Below are 21,945 nucleotides of genomic sequence, written 5' to 3' on the forward strand. Positions count from 1 at the left end.
ACAGTTCCATGGAATTAAGTAGGGTGTGAAACTTAATCAATAAATAGCCAGTTTTGACCGTAAAGACAAGTCATGGGTTTTTCTTGTGCAGCTGTCCCCGTGGGGAAAAATGGCATAATAATTATCAGTTGAGTTCAAAGTTAGTATTTATACAGCAAGTTGATAGAATAACTATTCAAATATTTAGCACTTGCTTGTTTTCATTACAGGAATTGCAAAGCTCAGGAAGAGGGCGCTTTCTACTGGAACATGCTGCTCCCTTCTCTGCTTTTTTGACGGACAGCTTTGGGCGTCAGCACAACTACTTGCGAATTTCTTTGACCGAGAAATGCAACCTCAGGTGTAAGTGTCTGCTTGCTTTCTTGCACAAAGCTCTTATGCACCACATTGTGCAAAGGCCAAGAGTTGAGTTAGGGTACTTACCGCTGTGTTGGCCCTGTGCTGTTTCTTGTCTTCACAAAATAATGGTAAAGGATAGATAGAGACTGATTTGGGGCTGAGCTGCTGGTGGGATGGGGAAGCAGGAGCAAGCCTAGGGATCTGCCAGAGGCAGGTGGGAGTGACAGGTCTTTCGTCAGGCTTGGTGTGGTTTGGATGATGGTGCTTGTGGATGTTTGTATGCCATACCCAAAGTGTGTGATAAGCATGAGAGCTCATACCTACGCGTTCCCACAATTACGTCTGCAAAGTTTGTGGCAATGTCCCAGTGCTTGCCAGTTCAGTTTGGTGTCTCTGTTTGAACACAGGTTGGATAGAAATAAGATCAGTTTTTCCTTTGAAGTGGATCCATTATAATTTTGAGACCCATCAAATGAGTCTTGGGTTTTCTTCTGAAGGAAAACAGGAGATTGTTAGGAGGTTGCTTGTAAGATTTGCTGAATGATCTTATCTGTATTTCAGAAAAGCAGAGTTGTTTGACATCCATTAAAGACAGTTGCACTTGGTGCATTTTGCCCATCAATATTAGATTAACTGCTGCTAGTTATTTTTTCCCCATGTATTTCTGTATTCTTTGTTTCAGGTCAGTATTGTATGCCAGAGGAAGGTGTTCAGCTGACCCCTAAATCAGAGCTACTTACTGCTCAGGAGATAATCATCCTAGCCAGACTGTTTGTGAAAGAAGGTGTACAGAAGATCCGACTGACAGGAGGAGAGCCACTTATCCGTCCCGATGTCGTTGATATTGTGGGTGAGTTCCCAATAAATACAGTGTGTTTCAAAGTGACTTGCTATATATTCTTCCAAGAACTACGCTTGTAACTGTCTACCAATACAGTCGAGCAACCTGAAGAATAATTATACATTAAATGACGGTGCCTTTTCCCAACATTGTGAAATGCAACATAGTTGCTTTCAGAAAACTTCCAGTTCTTCTGCTTGGATGGGACTTATGTCTCTTCATATTATAGCAGCTGAACTCAGTGTTATCTTCATATTCAACATCTACTAGAATAGCTTGCAATAATGCAACCTTGGGGTGAAAAATCAAGAATTGATGTGACCAGGTCTTCACTGGGGAGGAACAGTTGATACACGCTTACAAATAAAACAAGTTTTCTTTTGGATTTTTGGGGGGGGTTGTTTTTGTGGTTTTATTTTGTTTCCTTGATAACAGATGTCACTTGCTTATCTGTGTTTAATAAGGAATGGTGGAAGTGCCTATGTTTTTACAGTTATTGATGAAGACTATTACTTCAACGGAAGATATATTACTGGTTAATTTTTAGAAGTCTATCTCCTTCGATTGGTATTGTGTTGACTGACTGTGCCTGTGTTTTTTTTTTTTCTTGAGCCAGGTGCTTTTTTCCCTGTCCAAAGTCTTGTATGTTATGGACATTACAATAGCTTTGTGTGGTGGCAATGTATTATATTAAGGCTATGTAGGTGGGTGCATTTTGGTGTATTGTAGGCAACTGAACTTGTCTGTTTCTGCACGTATACTCTTTTAAGTACTGAAGATAAGAAAGGGTTAATATGGAAGATGAAGGTCTTGAAAGTAGAGTAACTGCCTACTGATACACTGAGCTTTGGTGCAGAAAACAGTAGGTCTCTGCTCCTGCTCTGTTTTGTTCAGGATTTGGAAGACCTTTATGGTCTTTTCCAAAGGAAGCAGCAAAGCAGTGTAGTATGGAGAACCGACCTGTTTATAGCTGGAAAAAGGTATGGCTAGAGTGAGCTGGCTTGGGTCTCTTTGAACCTTGAATGTGAGGAGTCCCGAAACTGCACTAACTTTATCTGTTTGGAACTCTGGAATACCATTCTCTAGGGCATTTTGTCCATGCATGATAGGTTATTTTTTATTTAGGATTGAAAGCACCTTTTAAGAGACCTGTTTCTTTCAAGAAGGCATTCCCCATTTTTGTAACACTAGGTATAATTATTTTTAGCTGGCTTTTGCCAGCCAATAGGGGGTCAGATTTATAAAATAGGTTGTATTTTAAAATACAATGAAGCTTTACAGTTCAGCATATAGTATTGGCATGAAAATGCGTCGAAATTAACATCATCAGTTCAGTGCAGAACTTTCTTTCCTTCTGTATGCACCTTTTTGATTTATCAACAGTAGCTGATGGCTTTTTATACTCAACACAGTATTGATATTTGAAGGATAGAAAACTTTGTTTGTTTTTACTGCAGTGATAGAATTCTCAAAGGCTTATTTCTGTGGCTGAAAGAGGGAGATGGATTTTTTTGCACGACTGGGCTTTCATTATTCTGCCTGTGTTCTTGTTCACAGCTGAACTTTGACAGATTCATAGTGATCATTTTAATGGATGACACGAGTAGTGATCTTGGGGTAAAGGTAGTGGATATTAAGGTGATTGTCCTGTTGCATTAGTTTATTCTGTCATGAATTGGTATTAGCCTGGCTGTTTTTTTCCAGGGCATATTGAAAATTGGCAAATTAAGTCTATAAACACTTTTTGTCTTCTCAGACTTTGGTGTTACTCTATGGTGCACAACTTTGGATTCAAGATAAAAGTCTCAAAACTAAATAGATCACTTGTAACAACTATGGGAAACTTAATTGAAGGGAAAACAAGCCCAAAAATGTCTTCTGCAGAATTTGAGTTAGGCACCTTTATTGAAGCCATCTTAGCACAATGGTTTGGGCTGGGATAGAGTTAATCCGGATTTCTAGATGGTTTATAGAAGCTGGCTACAATATCTCAGGTGCTGAATAGGGTTGAGATTTAAGTTAGGCTTGTTTTCAGCAAACCTTTCTCTTAACCATAAATGGTCTGTGAAATACCAATAAAGCTCAAAAATATTAATGCTGGATTACTATTACCGTATTTTTCTAATACTCAAGTTCAAACTTTGTTGTTTTTTCAATGAACAAATGTGATTTGAAGCTACTGTAGGAGACCATGTTATTCAGAGACATGCTGCAGTTCTTTAGATTATTTTAAATCTTCTTTTAACGCATGCACATACATAAACTATGACTCAGCAACTAACACTTGCTGAAAGCTAAATCATGTCCTGGGGACTGCTGAAAACATATGTTCGAGACTTTTCTGAAGCAGCTGATAGTGGAATATAGAATCCATCTCCTTTGGGATACTCAAAGTTTAAATTAGCACTGGATATAAACTGTGTGATAGCTGGTTATTATTAATAGTCTGAGAAGTACACATCTCCACTGACAAAATCATTTTCCATGGGGTAGGGGACGGATGGTTGGATGACTTTTTGTAGCAACATGCACATTTCATGGGTGAAGTGGTGCAGCATAGACTTGTTAATTTTCATCTATTAGGAGATACACATACGTTTTCTGGACTCAATCAGGAGAAGTGCAATTGAGAAAATGATTGGAGAAGACTATGTAAGAAACTTGTCTATTTAAGAAGATGCTCCTGATCCTAAAGGAAAAAGTAAATGTAAAAGGGTTTACTTGATGGCTCGAGCCTGACATATAAGCTTTAAGCTTCATGCTATTGAATTATATCATCTGTTCTGTTTCCTTTTTAACTTGATAGTTTTATCAGTCGCCTTTGCTTGTGCTGATTGTTGCTAAAGCAGTGACCAAAGGTCAGCAAACAGACTTAATACAGGTACAAAGTGAGTTACAAAGTTACGAAATCTCTTTAATCCCTTTTGAATTTAGAGGTCAACAAGCCAAGAAACCAAGCAACTGCAAATGTTCCCCTTCTTAGCTTGCACAAATACGGCAGAGTGTACTAACTGGTCCTTTTTAACTTGTTGGTCTTAGTGTTAAGTCTCCATCTCTAATCTCTCACAGTTGGCTTCTGTCCAATTTGTTATTACAGGTGGTTCCATGTATTAGTATATTTCCAGTGTCTCATCCTGTATCTCATTCTGTCTGATGAGGAAGAAGATGCATTGATAACAGCTGCTGCCTGCACTAACTGACCTAATCAGCTGGTGCTACTTTTTAAATTTCTCCATTTTAGGTTGCAGCATGGCTTTGGTTTTATTCAATGCCTTTATGCATTTTACATTTATAGCAATGAAGCCTGTATGGCAGCTAGTCTTTTGTCCTCTGTTGTTAGGAGGTTGAGCATCTTGTGTGTTCTGAGGCTGTAAATAAAAGTAGTGGTGTTCCTATGCTGTCCTCTCGGTGCAGTGTGTATCCTATGCTCTCACAAAGACTAGGCTGCTAGTGGTAGCTAGTGTTAAGTAATTTTTGGCAAACTTGGGCCAATAGAACTCATCCTCTAGGAAGAGGTTATTCCTGGTCAGGAATTTTGAGAGGTTACTGCCAGAAAAATCTAGTTCTTAGTAAAGATTGCTCTTTCGTTACAGTCTCAGGTTCCAAATGTCTTTACAGGGCTCCTAATCATGTTGCAAAATGCTGCTGCTGTAAGCCTCAGCATCTTTGGTGTGGCCCAGCTTAGGGTGAATATTTTGAGAATAACTGGGAAATGAGATAAAGCAGAAGTAAAGCCCTTATCAACAGGAACAAATAGAGGTAAATAGGGACGGAAGAAGGGACTATGAAATATTTGTGCTGTGATTAAAGCTGCCTCAAGAGTAAAGGTTCTTCAATTATTTCTCAACTAATTAGGGTGGAGGCTATGAGAGAAGGGAGGCGGGAAAATAAGAAAAGAAAATTACTTTGCCGCAGCTGTGCTTCTGCAAGTGGCTTATGAGGGTTTTTTCCTATTTGTTATTGTACTGATAACTGGAGGTTTGAAAGCCTGCCCTCTGGAGATCTGGTATGCTGAGGATTTCTGCATTTGGCTTATGAGGAGGCAGCTATTTTCTAAATCTTAGTCTCATGATATTAACTGTTTCATATGTGGTTTTCTTTTGTTAGCCATTTTTTAGTGTCTTGCGTAAGCCCTCTTCAATTGGCTGGGTTACCATTGTGGGTAATGGAAATATTTCAGTTGTCAAGTGCAAGTGTTTTGTCCCTTGGTTGTTGCTGCCTTGGATTCTCTGTAATGGTCTAATATGTTGACCTTTTTCTGTTTAGTTAGGAGTATATGTGGCATTTAAACTGATGAGAGAAAGTCACTGCTGCTGGCAGCTACCTCTGGGTTAGAACTGGTTTTTGGTAAAGCATAGCAGGATAGATGTTGCTAGGTAAACACAGCTAGTTCAGGTGTCAGGTGTGAAAGGGATGGCTTGCTGCTTATTATTATTGCAGAACACAGAATTCAGTTTGCAAAGCTAGACTGAAGAAAAGAAGGTAAACAGAATCAGAGGCCTTCTTCCAACAATAAAGTAGCTATTTACTTTAAGAAATGGAGAACAAAATTAATGTGCATTTTCAGTGTTCTTTATAACCAATTTTGCTTGCAATAAACTACTGTCTTTCATACCTTTTGAAATGGATTTGTGCTAAAATGGATCTCTTAAACCAATACAGCTGGAAGAAGGCTGAAGCACTGAAGTGTTTGTGTTTTCCTCACACCCTCAGTGATATTTGTTTGTTTGTTTTGGGTTTTCTGTGTAACTTACACTTGAATTAAAGTGTTCTTTTTACTTTTTATTTTCCTAGGTCAACTGTACAAGCTAGAAGGGCTGAAAACCATTGCTGTCACAACCAATGGGATCAACTTAGCCAGATTGCTGCCCCGACTGAAGGAAGCAGGACTAAATGCCATTAACATTAGCCTGGATACTTTGGTCCCAGCTAAATTTGAGTTCATTGTCCGGAGGAAAGGTATAGGCTGGTCTTCTAAAGCAACTGTTGTTAATACTTGCAGTAATGTTGTGAGTTGTTTGGTATGTCTTTCGCGCTCCATTATTTGGGGGGGGGAGTGCATTGCTATCCTTCTGAGGCTAGGAAAGCAATTCCTTTCAATAGCTTATTTGATAGTGACTCGTTTTCCTTCTTTCTACAACCCTTAGGCAGGTAGAGCCTCTTTAGTTGGAGCTGGTGGAGCAGAAGATGCTCAACTCACCACAGTCAGTGGGACTGTGACTACAGCTGCCAGTAACTGGCTGATTACTGGTTAGTCATAGATATCAAGAGGGTTCTCCAAATCTTGTGTTGGTCTTGTGTGCTGCTGTTCTTTAATACTGTTCAAAAAACATGTTCCCGCTATAACAGTCAGGGACTAAGATGCCACAAGAACTGAACTTCTTGTCATGAATAGCGGCAGTATATTTGGGGCATGCTAGCAGTGGTCTCACTTGTGATTAGTGGTGTTCCCTACCTCCACTACTTTTTAATAGGAATAAAATAAACTATGCCTGAGGTCATTTGAGGAGGGGTGCTAGCTTTGTAACTTCTCTCCGATTGAGCTAGTAATTCCAGACTGCTTCAAAAATGCTTGGATGTGCCCAGTGTTATGGATTCTTGTTTAAATGAATCCCAAAGCTCATCATGAAGTTCAAGCTCATGGTTGGGCTTCCTTCCAACCTAAAACTGATTTGATCTTGTATCATTCTGTTTCTGTCTGGTAATGTAACTTTGGTAGTCTGTGAACTTCCAATTCGGACAAAACCTCCAAGTAGCCACTAGATGGTGCAACAACATAAGATAAATGTAGGGCAAGGGATGTAGAAATCTGGGATGCTGTGAGAAGTAATTTCAACGTCTGAATTGCTCTGCTATCAAATCGAAGTTCTGCTGACAGGTGCAGAAAGGTGTCCTTGTCTATAGTCTCTCTGGGAGCACTTCTTCATATTTCTACATCAAGGTGCAGAAATCTGTTCCTGTCATAAATCTGACTGGAGCATTTTCCTTCTAGCGTAGGCTATTGCATTAATCTGGTTGTGTCATGGCACAGTTGGCTCCCAGAGAAGTACCTGGGAGTATCTAATCACAAGCAGGTGTTGACTGTGCTCTTTCCTTCTGCTCTCTGTATTTGAATATAACCTGGTTTGTGACATTCACCGGAAGCAAGCCCTTCCTTAGCTACTGAAGGGGCAAACCTGATCCTCCAGCTTCCTGAGTTATATGGCCACTGCTCTTCATATCTGATTGGAAGCTGTTAGGAATGTGCTGCTTATAAAGTAAACTAAAATTTATCGGGGGATGAGGGTAACATTTATTTATATAAATGTTGTCTTCCCCTCTTCCTCCTTTAAAGAAAAAAAGGTCTTTAACCACAAAGAGAGAAATTGCTCAGCTGAATAGCATAGAGAGTGGACAGGGAAGTTTCTATGACTCAGTATTTTTAAGGAGGAGAACAAAGTCTCCAAATCATAGATAATTTTTTTTAATTTTTTTTTAAGTGGAGATCAGGTAAAAATAGTAACACTGAGGTGGGTTTTTTCTTTTGCTAAGGGCTGAAATTATGAAAAAATACTTTTTTATTGTTTTTGAGGTTTTTTTATTTAATAGGAGATTACCAAGTATGGAATGAGCAGAGAATAAGTGCCTGCCCTACTGTGCTAGCCTGTCTCCTGTGGCAGTTCCAGAGGCGACAAGATATAGCTCTATTAGGGTGAGAGGGATTTCTGGTCTTACACTACTGTAGGCTGGTAACTTCTGTGGAAAGTAAAGGTGGTATCTGATTATGGAGCTAACCAGGAACTTGAAGAAACTTGGAATCAATTTTTCTGCTCCTCTGGAAACTCATTCTAGGGTTTTAAGAAAAGGCTGGAATTTTGTATCTTTGGTGCAGGTGACCTGCATTATGCCTGCTTTTATTCCCAAATGGTTGGGATAGAGGCAATGACTGTGAGATGATCACAGATTTCACTCATGTACGAAAGCACATTAGAGGACCATAATATTTCTACTTCTCCCCATCTACCATATTTTAAGAGATGAACAAATGAGAAGTACTTTCTTGCAGGTAGCCAGTCTGTTTCACAGACTGTCCCTTCTTTTTTGTTCTGTACAGAAAATGAGATAATAGTGTATTGTAACTGAATCATTAAACATTGGCTTGAAGCCTTTCTTCTTGTAAGGATTAAATGTTGGGAAGTCCCACATAGGATTGTTCTGGATGTGTCTAAGGTTCTCTGCTTTAAAGTTGGCTAAAGTTACGATTTCAGAAGAAATCTAAAAAGATTAAAATACTGAAATTTTTCATTGGGTGGAAGAGGAGAGAAGGGTTGTCATTTTGAAATGTCAAACAAAAACTTAGAGAACTTCTGTGCCTTGACAAAATTTCCTGACACAATGACATCTAGTATTCATTTCTGCTCTAATATTTTGGAATGTTTTGGTTTTATTCTTTTTGTTGTTCCATTACCACACAAAGACTTTGATCTAAAAGGAATGTTTTAATAAGTATGGCAATACAAATGAACTCCTAACAGCTTTCCATAAAGAAAAAACAGAAAACAGTTAACATCAAAATATGAAATGCAGTTACAGATTTTTATTTTTTTGCTGTAACAAATTTTTATTTTAAATAATCACCCTGCCCCCAAAATCTTTTCATGGAAACAAGTTCTGTTGCTAATCAGAATAGCTTACTTTTTTTTGTTTGTAGAGATTTTTGATAGCTGTTCTAAACCACACTCTTGTGCTAGCATGGCAGGAGGTAAGAGGCAGAACTGGGAAGGACATTGAGTTAGATGCATTGCAAGCTGTAATTCTGTTTCATACCTCTACAGCGAGCTGAGCCCAAGCATGCAAGTATTGAAACATGGAGTTTTTGAACTGCTGCTTGCTAGTGATTACTTCCTGGCCATTTTAGTTAAGTTCAGTTTCACCTTTCTGCAATCCTGAAGTTGCACACAAGGTTTTCCGAGCTGTTGCAGAGCTTTTTGATCCCATTCGTGGCTCTGGGACGTGCTTACAGCAGTGTATCATTATCTCTGTTGCCACATTCAGCCTGCGAACTTGCTTAATTGGAATGAAAGCTGCCACCGGTGCTACAAACTTCCTGGGCACATACAAAACAAGTAGGTAGTGAAGGAGAAGGGTGACAAGTTCTAACTTCAAACAGTTGCTTGCAAGAGTTAGTTTACTGTCTTCTCCTTGCTCTTCACCTCTCTTTTTGCAGCCTGGACTAGCGTTAGGACCTGCTTATAAATCAGTAAACATCTGCTGTTTTCCTGTGTTCATGCTTTGTAATGCCTTTACCAGCCAGAAAGCAGTTAAGTGAAAGTTTCGTGTCTCTCCTTTTTTTTTTTTTTTCCGGATCTTGAACATATCCAATATTAAGTATGCACAGAATGTTACTGAGTTATTGCTTATTTCTGGTAAAGCACCTACAGATTAATGAAGGTATGATCTTTTCACTAGAGAATCTGAGATTCCAGTGGATAGGGAAAGGAGGGTGATGGACCTACACAGAAAAACATACGACTAGGAACAGCACAGGTATGGTCAGCACAAACTTCTGGAAGATATTGCCCTTTTGCTAGCATGCATGAATTATTTGCTGTTGAAGACTACAGCTTTGGAAGAAGGAGCTCAATCTCATACACTGTTTCGTTCTCACACCTGGGTTTAGAGTGCAGAACTGGACGGGGACTTAGTCTAGTACCTGACAGGGCAGGAGAGGCATTCACAAACACTCACCAGAAATGCGTACCCAGAGCTTTGTAGCTTGCTGACTCATTCTTGCTACTATCACCTTGTTTCTCTGCCAGCTGGTTGAGTGTGGCAGGGAAGGAATAATATGTCAAATGTGAAATTGATATCATGATGAAACTTTAAACTTTGTTTAAAATTGACAGAAGGTGTGATTTGAATTGAGATGATTAAGAGGCTTTCCTAAAGGCCTTTGGAATTCCAAAATTGCATTGTTGCTTTATTTTTCTTCCAAATTTAGGAGGTACATGTAGGGGTGAAGATACTTCCCTAAATTAACTATATCTCTGTGTCTGGGAGCAGCTGACAAGTGTAGGCCACACTAAATGGTAGGGTGAGGTTGGGTACTTCATTCCTTGGAGTCACTGCAATTTCTGACATCTTTAATTTGTTTTCAAGGGCAAAGGCCAACCGAATTGCTTTCCTAAATGCTCTAATCCCCCCCACATTGTGCTCACCAATTTTACATGTTTAAAGTAGTCATAAAAATGACGATCCTGTAAAACGCTGCCTGTGATCTTCAAACTAATGGATAGTCAGTAGCTTTGGGAAGCCAATTACATCTGTAGCCAGGGTTGAACAGAGAATCGAGGGGCTTTTGTTTGTTCCTAACCCCATTCCCCTCCATACGCACTTTAGAAAGATCCTTTTTAGGATTCTGCCATTTTAGTGAAGACACATGTGCCATTATTATCAAATAAATATTAATTTAGTATTCTTTCTTCATTGCATCTGGAGGCAGTTCACAAATGCTTGCCACTCCCTTTAAGAAGAACGTAACACAAGGCAAAACTGAAGTATGGGGAAGTGGAGAATCTTATGCTAATGATACATGGATGGCCCAAAGATACAGAAAACCATACAAGTATTTTTGACTACTCATATACCAGTTAAAAAATTTATCTCAGTGACTTGACCATGGTAACACTGGCAGGCCTTCGGGGAGGGTATGGGGGGTGTGTGTGTAACATTAAAGTCTCTTTGCTTGTAGCTCTTCTTACTTGCAGCCCTGTCTACTGAATCAGATTGGTTTTTATTTGTCATCTCTTTGTCTTGTACTTAATAACCTCCTTTTGCATTCTGTTTTTAAACAAGAAAAAGAAATTTTTATTCTTTTTATCCCTTAGGCTTTCATAAGGTAATGGAAGGAATCCACAAAGCCACTGAACTTGGCTACCGTCCTGTTAAGGTAAAGCCAGTGTTTGTTTACTCTCAAGCTGTTGTGTTTTACCATAAATGGTGATAAAAGATACAGCTCACCTGATGAGGAATTTATTATTTTTCTCCTCTCTGTGAATAATTTTTGGTAAGACTGAAGATCACATCAAGAGGTGGTGGGGGAAATTTGTATTGTCTCCTCATGCAGCTGAGGGTACTGATTCACTCTGCTACAAAGCCTATTGATTGCCTAGCTGCAGGCTACAGGGTGGTCCTGCTCTGTGCTTGCCTCTTCCTACCCCCTCTATGGATTTGGCACTTGTCTGACCCAGCTGTGAACTTGGCCAAGGGAGTTAACAGGCAGAAAACTACCCTGCAGAAAGACATTAATTTTCTCCTGGTTTATCCCTTTCAGCTGCTTACAACAGACTCTGACGAGTGCCAGTGTGAGAGAGAGGTAGTCCTCCTTTGGGGGTGCGGGTTGACCAACTTAACTGTAACATGAAACTTCACCCTAACTCAGCTGTTTGCAGTTCTGCAGCTGTGGTTCCTTTCAGTTTCACCAGTGCTTTGGAAGATGTGTAAGTGTTTTAGACTATAGAGCTATGAAAAACACTTGAAATTAAACTAGGGTTTAGGCTTTCCTGAAAGATCTTGATAATCATCATGCATGATGCTCGGACATACAAGTCGGCCTCACTAACAGATAGTGTTTTAGCAACTGCATAGCTATCTGTTGTTCTTCAGATAAATCGGGGAGGATCTGAGGTTCCAATGAAAATATTGTTTATGAGGAATGTGCAGAAAACTCAGTTTTAACCTCTTTCTGGAGGAAAGCAGAGCTAGTCATCCTCTAGCCTATGGTTATGGAGTGTGCTGTGAACGCTTCCTGGTCTGGGGCATTTGTCTGTCATCTGCCAAAAAGAGTGCTATAGAACGTACCCTGCCAGTACTTTTACAGAAGCCATACAACGTAGGACTGGGGAGTGGATTTGTCATTTTAGACAGTAAAAACTGCCATACCTTAGGTGGGTAAGACGATGCCTTCATTATGCAGCTTTTATTAGTTTTCCATTTAGCAAGGCAACTTTAACAACTTTAGTTAGATTGGATGCAAAAACTTACAGGCAAGTTTGACAGAAATGATCATATGTACCATTTCAATCCTGCCAACTTCTCCCATCATCTTTTTGTTTTAAAAAAAAAAAGTTCTGTCTACCTTACCTTCTGCAAGGACTATGAAACCTTGTGTAAGAGGGAAGAAAGTCATACTGTGCTCACTAATTTCAGGTGTCTGCTTTTCCTGCAGGTAAACTGTGTGGTGATGCGAGGCTTCAATGAGGATGAACTGCTGGGCTTTGTGGATTTCACAAAGGATCTGCCCCTTGATGTGCGGTTCATAGAATACATGCCCTTTGATGGTAAGCAGTCCTGCATTGAGATTCTTCATGGCATGGAGTGTGCCTTGGACCTAGGTGAATCTGGGTGGTGGTTATTCACCCCGTGGACTTGTCTCTGGAAGTTTTGGTGAGCTTTTTGGGAATTAGGAATTACCTTAAGTTTTATGTTGTATCTTTTGCAACTTATCTGTCTTCCTGGATAAGCTGGAGAAGGATTAGTAGCAGGATTAGTTGGGACTGGGACACCGATAGGGAAAACTGAGATTTGTGGAGAGTGTAAAGGTGGGTCTCTGCTAATTAAAAAAATAAAATCCACAGTCTAAAGTTACACTGGTTTTGTTAATTCTAGGCAATAAATGGAACTTCAAGAAGATGGTGAGCTACAAAGAAATGCTTGATACAATTAAACAGCGATGGCCTGAATTGGAGAAATTGCCCTGTGAAGCTTCCAGCACAGCCAAGGTGGGGTTAGACAAAAAACATGTGAAATATGCCCCCCATTCTTTCCCTGCCCTAAATCCCCAGATTCTCCCAAGTTCAGCATTTATATTTGACAACCAAAGTAAAAAATACTCAGGGATTTTGGTCAAACTGCCTGCATGTGGTTTGACTCTTATTAAACACTGGTCATAGTCTTTACCTTTAGGAATACAATGTGTTTACTAGATACCTCGGTCAGATATAAAGAATGGTAGGCTTGTATCCTGTCTTTACAGCTTTTGAAACTTTTGTCAGTCTGTCTATGACTGCACATTAACAAGCCTGGTGAAACTGTTGTTCAGTGAAATAACAGCATTGCTTTATAGTGTGCAGTGTCACATGGGGGATTTCTAGCCTATGTGAATCTATGGCTCATGGCTGCCTGAGTAAGAGCATCCCTACTGGCATCACCTGTCAGTTGATAACTACAAAAGCAAACATGTAACAAGTTTGTGAATTTCCAGGAAGAGGGCAGAATAGACTGGAACCCCTGACAAAGCTGATTTTGCTTTTTTCTCGTGTGACCTTAGAACTGAAGAAAATCTGTGTTAAAATGTCTTCTGGTCTTTGGGCAAGTGGACCTTTAAAAATGCGTCTATATTTGACTCCCCTTTTTTTTCTCCTCTGCATTTCTTTAGAGTTATAAGGTGCCACATTTCCAGGGACAAATCAGCTTTATCACCTCCATGTCGGAGCACTTCTGCGGATCCTGCAATCGGCTGAGGATAACAGCAGATGGGAACCTAAAGGTTGGTAGTGAAACATGATTCTCTTTGCTTTCATGCAGCGGAAGTAGTGTTGAAATTCTTCCCCTAAAAGTAGCTAGGATGTAAAGTAGGATGGAAAGACGCATAATTATTACCAGCTAACTCCAGTTTATCTATCCTGTATGTATTCTTGTTCAAGCTTGTTGGGCTGCTAGGGAGATGTTACATCACCTTTTTTTGGTTGCTCTGTTTTGCTAACATAGTTAACTTCAGTTGTTAAATATGGTTGCAAGGCCAGTAAATATAAATATTTATTTTAATCTTTGATTCAAAATCATCTTAAACATGTGACAAGCAGATGATTTCCCATTAAAAAAGGATCCAAGCAGCTGTGAGGGCTTGGCTTTTGTGTTCCACAAGGATCCTGTCTTGTTTCACCAAACATCTTCTTGCAACTCTTCTCCTTCAAGAGCTGCCTGTATATTTGCTCAACGGCTGTAGAAAAGGGAGGGATAACCATTTCCTGCCACGTTGAAACTGGCAGTTTCTGGGGGAAAATTAAAGTTTTCAATTAAAAATTGGCACTTACGCATTGTCACCTGATATTGACAACAGCTGTGCTGCTGTCTAATGTCAGATGACCGAGGCAGCCTGACGGCCCAATGAGCTGAGGTTACATAAATGTCCCAGGCTGTCTGTGTGTGTACATGAAGAGAGATAAAGAAAACAATCTCCATAAACATTCTCTTTCTTCAGTAGGATAGGCCTCTTCAAAACTCTTTAATCCGAGGTTAGTACAAAATACTTGTAAAAGCCATTTATTTTATTCTTTCTCATTTCTCCTCTTTTGTTTCCTTGGGTTGGCTGCAGGTGTGCCTTTTTGGGAATTCAGAAGTGTCCTTGAGAGATCACCTACGGTCAGGTGCCTCTGAGGAAGAGTTGGTTCAAATCATTGGAGCAGCAGTGGGCAGGAAAAAGAAACAGCATGCTGGTATGTTTGTTGTACCTGAGAAATAACAACAGTGACTAGGCAAAACAATGTCCTGTCACTGCTGCGGGATGCACTGACTTGCCAGGAGAGAGAAAGAAGGAAAAGCTTCTTGAATGAAGCTGCATTAACTAAGGAAAGAATTTCCCATCTGATAAGAGTATTGTCTCTTAGAAAGCAGGTAACATACTGGTCCTGCAGTTACTCCAAAATTTGGATGTCAGTTTTGAGTCTTCTAATCTTCCATATGAGCTAGAATCCAGGCTGTCTAAAAGTCTTTCAGACTGACTTTTGTCTTCAAAGAGATGCAAATACCACTGCTCACGATAACAACAGCAAAGTGTAAAGCTAAGCAAAAATCATGGAGTTGTACTGGATCCCTTTTTTTCTTAAAATTAATTTGCTGTAAAATAAGTACTAAAGCTAAATTCAGCTGTTGGTCCAACTACTGCATTAACATGTTTCTGGAAGTGACAAATTTCTTTTTGAGTATGCAGAAATTTGTAGCCACTCACCTAGTGCTCTGCATAAGGTCATGACACAAGCTCCATGATGATGCAGTCATATCCTCAGGCTGTATTAGTCTTTTCTGAATTTATATTGATATAAACTATATTTCAGTCACATCTGAACTTAACCATATTTTTGTAATCTGGCTGCAGCTGGGAATGCTGACCTTTTGTACATGAACTGGTTTCATGATCATGGAAGAGTCCCCTTTACACTAAAAATATGCTTTGGCCCTTTTGTTCTCTTGCAGATTCTGCCAGATTACTAACAGTTGGTTTTGCCTTTTTTTCGTGATGTGTAAAACAAATTTAAAGGACACTTTTAAATCTGAGCATAGACTAACTTGCAAAGTACATTGGTCTGACCCAGATAAAATAGTGCCTTGTAAATATAAGGGAAGGGGTGGCAGGATTGGTTCCTTTTCTTTTAGACCATTCATTTCTGAATTTCTCATTTGGGAAAGGGCAGGATGGGAGGAGGAGAGTGTTTTCCCCTCTAGTTAAAGTCATTTTGCCATCAGCAGCATTTACCTGATGTTGTCTTTCTTCTTCCAATTTGTGTTAATCCCAGTATTGTCCTTGAGGCCTTCTGTGATTGGACTTCTTTGAACTGGAACACTGTTAACACCTTATCCATAGAACTAGTACAGTTAAATGCTGTTGTTAAGAAACAAGATAGTCCCAAGTTGTTTGAAATCTGTAGTAGGTAGACTGTAATTCCGATTATGGAAAGCGTTCTGGGAAAGGGTCCTACAGTGTGATAGACCCATAGCAGCTGGATGCCTGGAGACTGTGGCAGCTATGGTTTTAAATAATACCATGCTAGATTCCCTCTCCTCCAGCTCCCTGGGTCTTTATTGAGCTTTGGTTTTCCTAGCATGCAGGTTGCACTGTGAAGAGCAGAAAACTAAATATATAAACCAGATGCATGACTTAAAACCTGAAAAGCTAGGATTTTTATGTGTTCCTTATTTTATTTCTAGGCATGTTTAACATTTCCCAGATGAAAAACCGGCCAATGATCCTGATTGGTGGGTGACAAATCAGTACGTAATAAACATACCATGATTTTGTTTGGTTTTTGTCTGCGGGGGAGCAGAGTGGATTGGGCTTTTAAGTCTAACTTGTGTTCGGTTCTGGCTTAGGTTTAGACAAAGAAATGGGTTTCTTAAAAGGCAGTTGTGGTTAAAATTATGCTGAAGTGGAAGAGAAGGAAAGGTCTAATGTCCCTACCAAGCCTTACCCAATCTTCTAATTGACAGCACTGGGTTTGTTTTCTCTAATTTTGAAAGTTCATTACATTTTCCAAAGGGATCACTAGCTTTCCTAGCTTATTTCCTATCTGCTTCCTTTGTACTTAACAAGAATTGTATAGTAACTGATAAGGCAGTTTGGGGTGAGTTTTATGAAATTGACCGAATTGCCATATAAACATAAAGGATGCAGGACAGACTTCTATTCCTTGATTAAGAAATTCAACTTTGGTTATAGTATATAGAGCCAGTAACCTGACAGAAATGCAAGTTTTCCCACCTCACTACTTCTTTACTTCAGAATCTGAAACTTGGGTTTCATTCTTTTGAAATGTCCTCTTACTGCTGCGAAGTCTCAGAACATAACCATGAAGACTGTAGTATCTGGTATCTGGCCAGCCTTATGGGCAAGAGCCTTTCTTCTTGTTGTGTCTATTGAAGATGTTTGCTAACTCTCCCTTCTACTTGAAGCTCTGTCTATGAGTGATGTGGCACTGCTGGGGTTCTTTTACTGATTTTTCACATCTCCTTCAGTGTGGTTTTACCTCCTCCATGCCTATGTTTCCCTGTTTTGTAAGATAGCTATCTTCCCAAATACCTTTTTTATTCCTTAGACTTAAGAAATGCTTGCAAGAGTTAGCGTTGTGAGATTAATTGGAAGTTGTTCTGTTGTTTCTTATCAACAAGGGTGGGGGTTGAATGCAGCAAGGGTGGAAGAGATGAACATTATGTTTCAAACCCAAACTCTCATCCTCCCATTGATGCTCTGGAGCAGGTTAGCTGCTGTGCAGCTTAAAACACAGCTTTTAAAACAGGTACCCTTGGGAAGGGAAAGGGTAACATGCATTAATTTGCAGGTCTTTGCTACAGGTGATATAATAACTGCTCTTTTTTTAAACCAAGACCCTAGTGCTTGTACTTCTGTTGCCTTTATTAGGAAATAGGATCTACAGAGGTCTTTTAACATAGGTTTTCACTGGGAATATTTTTCACTTGATGCCCCCCTTTAAAGCACCATCATTTTCCATGTGCAGTTTTAAAGTGAATGGATTCAGTGGCACAAGATTGTCTCTCTCAGTTTGCTTTTGCTCTTTTGTATTTGGCTACTGCTGCATTATGTTCCAGGAAAAGGGGAAAGAGGACCCTTTGTTTAAAGTGTGTATTGACTTGTTGCATGATGAAAAATTTTCTGATTTTTTTTTTTTTTTTAAGATGAAAAATACTATATTAAACTCTTGACAGCTCACTGGGACTTACATAATTTTTCAAGATGCCTTTGAAAGAATCCCCACACTCCAAAGTTAGCATTCATAGCAATGTTTGGATGTCTACAGATCAGATCCATCCAATTTCTTTTTGAAAAGTGCTTTAACATTCTGACATACAGTAAAAGAGGCAGCCTGTCCAGGTCTTCCCCCAGCTGTTCCATGTCCCTTTGAGACGGAGTGCTGGCAGTCACCACATCAGTGGAGAGACTGGAGATGAGTGGAGAGTATCCCACTGTGACACATGGGGAATCATTAGGAGATTTCCTAATTGTGTTTTGAATTACTTAAAAACTTCAAATAATGCTGGCATGCAAGCAGTCAGTGGGGGTGTGTGTGTATGGAATTAATTTAATGAAAGCTGTGGAAATCACTAATTGGTTTTGCTAGTCCCAGTAAGCCAAACCTGGCTTCTTCCCTGCACTGCTGTTGTCTGATCCTTTGCTATATGGTTTGTATCCTATTTCCCTTAATCAAAATATTCCTTTTGGCAGATTGTTCTCCTCATGGGTTCACTTCAGTTATGGGAATTTCCTCCTCAATTCAAGTATCTCCTCCCTTCTTTTCCCCCGCTGAGATTGTGCTAGTTGGAAGCTAACACAATTAAACTTCAGGTGCAGTAATAGAATATAAGGAGATGCAGTTTGTCAGATGGTTTCAGTTGTGTTATATGTAGTGCTGTAGAAAACACCATTATCTATTTTTTTTGTAGGTATATGAGCAATTTGGGTGAAGATAAAGATGACTAGGTACAACTTGAAGAAAATGTAGGTTGTTACAAAAAGCAAAGGTGCTTCGCATGTGTTACTGTCTGTTGCCATCTTTTTACTTACCACTCTACTTGAGCAAACAGTACTTGTCTTCCTTGTTCCCACCCATGTGTGTTTACCCTGTGGAAGTAAGTACTTGTCTGCCTTTGCAGTCCAGCTTCTCCTGAAGACAAGACACCTTGCCAGGGGTTTAGCTTCAGCTTTAAAGCTAATCAAGGAACAGAGTACTTTGAGTTCCTGGATTTTAAAAGGAATATTTGGGTTAGGCCCACTGTATAAAGGGAGAGGGAAAGAAAGGAGGAATAAGCACAATTTTCTGTGCTCTTCTAAAGCAGAGCAATGTTGCACTCGAAACATTTATGTCCATTTAATCCCGTTCTTCTGAGGGTAAACACTTTACCACTAAACTTGCGGGAATCTTAATTTTAGTGGACAGGCCATCAGCTGTAGATGAAAAAGGGCCTTCCCTGAATTTAGATTATTGCAGTGTTTTAAATAAAAAAATCTTGTGAAATCTATGGTGGATTTAAGCTTCAGTAATGGGCACATTCAGATCAATGTTTGGAGGGTACTCTGGATGAAAAAGGTGCTAAGTGTATCTATCTGTCTTGTTGTAGCAGAGGCTGGGACTAACAAGGAAGAGATTGGTTGGCTTGTTTTTAAAAGAGGGGGGCAGGGCACAACCAATGCCTTGTCCACACTCTGTTATTGTCATGTGGACAGTCCAAGGTGTTACCTGTAGGTCTAGGCAGCAGAGGTAGCTCAGGGAGGTGCAGAGGGGCCAGGAAGCTGCTTTGATTCACCTGTGGGCAGTCTGAAAACTCACGAGTAAGGGTATCATCCCTGAATACCAGAGCTACCCAAGGAGGTTATTGAGCAAAACCCAATTCCAAGTTTGACGAAGCAGAGCGAAGAGAGCAGGAGCTCCAGAAAAAGAGAAACATGCTTATCAATGAGGCTATTAAACTAGGGCTTAGCCACTTACCGCTATACTGCTTTCTCTTTACTTACTTACAAAACAAATCACTTCTTTTATGTGAAAAAGACTCCTTCTGTCTTGACACTTGGCATTTAGCCCTGTGCAAATGCCAAAGCCAAGGGATTAAATGGTGAAAAGGGGCAGGAGGTCTTACTACCTCTCTGCCAGCTGGGAGCTCTGCCAGCTCGACTTGGAACACACTTCTGAGTAGATTTAAAAATCTATCTGTCAATGAGGGGAGCGTGGTTTCTCCAGTACTTAAACTTCAGCTGTCATTAACGTGGTAAGAGCTGGCAGTAATAAGTGAGGTTCCCATCACAGAACCACCCTCTGAGCTTGTAGACAGTGCAGCTGCAGATGCAGTGCTTCTGGTCCCTGCTGTCCTCAAGTGCTGGCATGGCCCTTCCCTGCAGAAGGAGATGAAAGTAGGAGGTGCAGCTGCCTGTGCTGGGAGGAAGGTGTTTGGAAAGACAGAGTTGAGAATCTGAGTGCAAGAATTTCCTATTAACCCTGCCAGGCTTTCGAAAGAAGGCTGGTGCTGGGACAATCTCAAATGGATGCTGAGATGCTGTGACTTGCTTTTCTTCAGAACTGATGTTCCTATAAGCTTTCTTAGCTGCTGTTTCTCAGTAAGTGTTGATACTTTTTGAAAGCAAGTTGTTTCTTGTCAGGGACCTTGAAATAAGTGTGTTGAGTCTTGGGGTTTGTAATAAAAAACCAGCAAATGCAGGGAACGGATGAGAGGAAAGAGAAAGAGCTTGAAGAGAAAAGTGGATGTTCACAGACTTATTGAGGTTTTTGCAATACAGAAAGTCCCTGCTCTGACAGGGTTCTCAGCTACTGCAGGCTTAGCTTAGCTTTCCAGTTAGTAAGATGTATTCTCATGTTACTTTTTTTTTTTCCCCAGAGCTTGCATTGATGTCATTCCCACTATGCCAAGATGCCCTACAGAACCCCCCAAATTCAAAACAGTGGGGCCACACATTTAGCCATTGGCTGACTTCAAGAGCAAGTTTACCCAAACAAATAGGAAAAGCATTAATGAAAAATAAGCTTACGGGACAACTTTTCCTGCCAGGATCTCACCCAGAGCAACAGTGGCACATAACGACAGGAATTCTACAAACCCAGCTCAGAGGCTGCTGTGTCTTCCGGAAGGACCCAAGCTCCATGTTTGACACAAAGTGCCTTGAGGCTTCTCCTGTTGGCCAAGTTTCTGTGGACTGTCAGTCCAAAGAGGCAAGTCCAAGATCTGAATTCTGTATCAGGGATTCAGGATCTTGCATTGAGGTACCTCATGCCTCTGACAACTTGACTCACACTGATGAGGAAGGACGGGCCACAATGGTTGATGTTGGAGGGAAGCCAGATTCAAGAAGAAGTGCTGTTGCTGGTGCTGTGGTCCGCCTGGGTGAAAAGGCGTTTGGGATGGTGAGGCAGAACCAGGTGAAGAAAGGTGATGTGCTGGCAGTAGCCCAGATTGCAGGAATTCAAGGAGCCAAGCTGACCAGCCAGTTGATCCCGTTGTGTCACAACATCCCTCTCAACCATGTTGAGGTGTCTCTGAGCCTAGATGAGGCCAGATATGCAGTGGTGATTCGCAGCTCCTGTCGGACCTGGGGGAGGACAGGTGTGGAGATGGAAGCTCTAACCGCTGCCAGCCTGGCTGCCCTGACTGTGTATGACATGTGCAAAGCAGTTACTCATGACATTGTGATCGAAGAGGTGAAGTTGCTTAGTAAGACAGGTGGGCAGAGGGGAGACTTCTCAAGGGTCTAGATCATATCCAGACACCTCCAGCCCTCCAGGTGACCACTGCTCCTGTTCAGCCCTGTTCAGAACTCCTTGTGCTCAGCTGGTAGGCTTGGAGACCTCAGCAGGTGTACCATACAACAATCCTATGACTTCAGTTTTGCCTTACCCTGTCAGCTTACTGCTGGGTGAACAGTGGAACCGCTGATCCCTGTTGATAACCATGTGTGTTTTTTAGAGGACAGACTTCTCCACTCTAACAATACCTTCATTTCAGTGTCCTCACCATGAGCTTGAGCAAAGATTCCTCGTTATACCACAGAGGTTTGTTTGGTTTTTTTTTCTTCTTGCTATGAAATATTCACAGCTGCTGTCATCACACCGTGCAACTGTGAGCTCTGGAAATGAAGCAAGTGCTGAAAGTGCTGTTATTTGGCAACTATTTTTAAGTCAAGGATTAAGATTTCAGAATTGTGTCTGTCCATCTGTCCCCCTGTCCCCCTTAGTTGAATTTAGAAGGTGACAGTGAGAAGAACATAGCTTGGGAACCTTACCATGCAGCAGAGATTATAACTGTGGAACAGCCAGGGTCATAGGGGCAGCTCCCATCCCTTTGCATTGCTACTGCTTCCTTTGCCTGCAAGTGGGAAACACCTGCATACCAGCTTCAAAAGAAAAAAAAGATGTCAGCTGCCCAGCTCTCTGCCTTGAGCACTCTATAAAACATGATGTAGAAACAGAGGATTTCTGGGTTTGGAAGAATTA

At 40.6% G+C, this 21,945-nt stretch overlaps 1 protein-coding gene across 1 annotated transcript; it reads left to right on the plus strand.

The window, feature by feature from the left end:
• The first annotated feature begins 234 nt into the window (after nt 1-234).
• MOCS1 (molybdenum cofactor synthesis 1) lies at nt 235-21,207 on the plus strand. The gene is made up of 10 exons (XM_009572834.1): nt 235-342; nt 1,022-1,189; nt 5,975-6,139; nt 11,047-11,108; nt 12,387-12,498; nt 12,827-12,939; nt 13,596-13,706; nt 14,535-14,655; nt 16,145-16,192; nt 20,336-21,207. Exons 2-10 carry the CDS (start codon nt 1,033-1,035, stop codon nt 21,205-21,207), a joined length of 1,761 nt encoding a protein of 586 aa, XP_009571129.1. The 5' UTR covers nt 235-342; nt 1,022-1,032.
• Nucleotides 21,208-21,945: the final 738 nt, after the last annotated feature.

The sequence above is a fragment of the Fulmarus glacialis genome, unplaced genomic scaffold, assembly GCF_000690835.1.
Source record: "Fulmarus glacialis isolate BGI_N327 unplaced genomic scaffold, ASM69083v1 scaffold4152, whole genome shotgun sequence".
NCBI lineage: Eukaryota > Metazoa > Chordata > Aves > Procellariiformes > Procellariidae > Fulmarus > Fulmarus glacialis.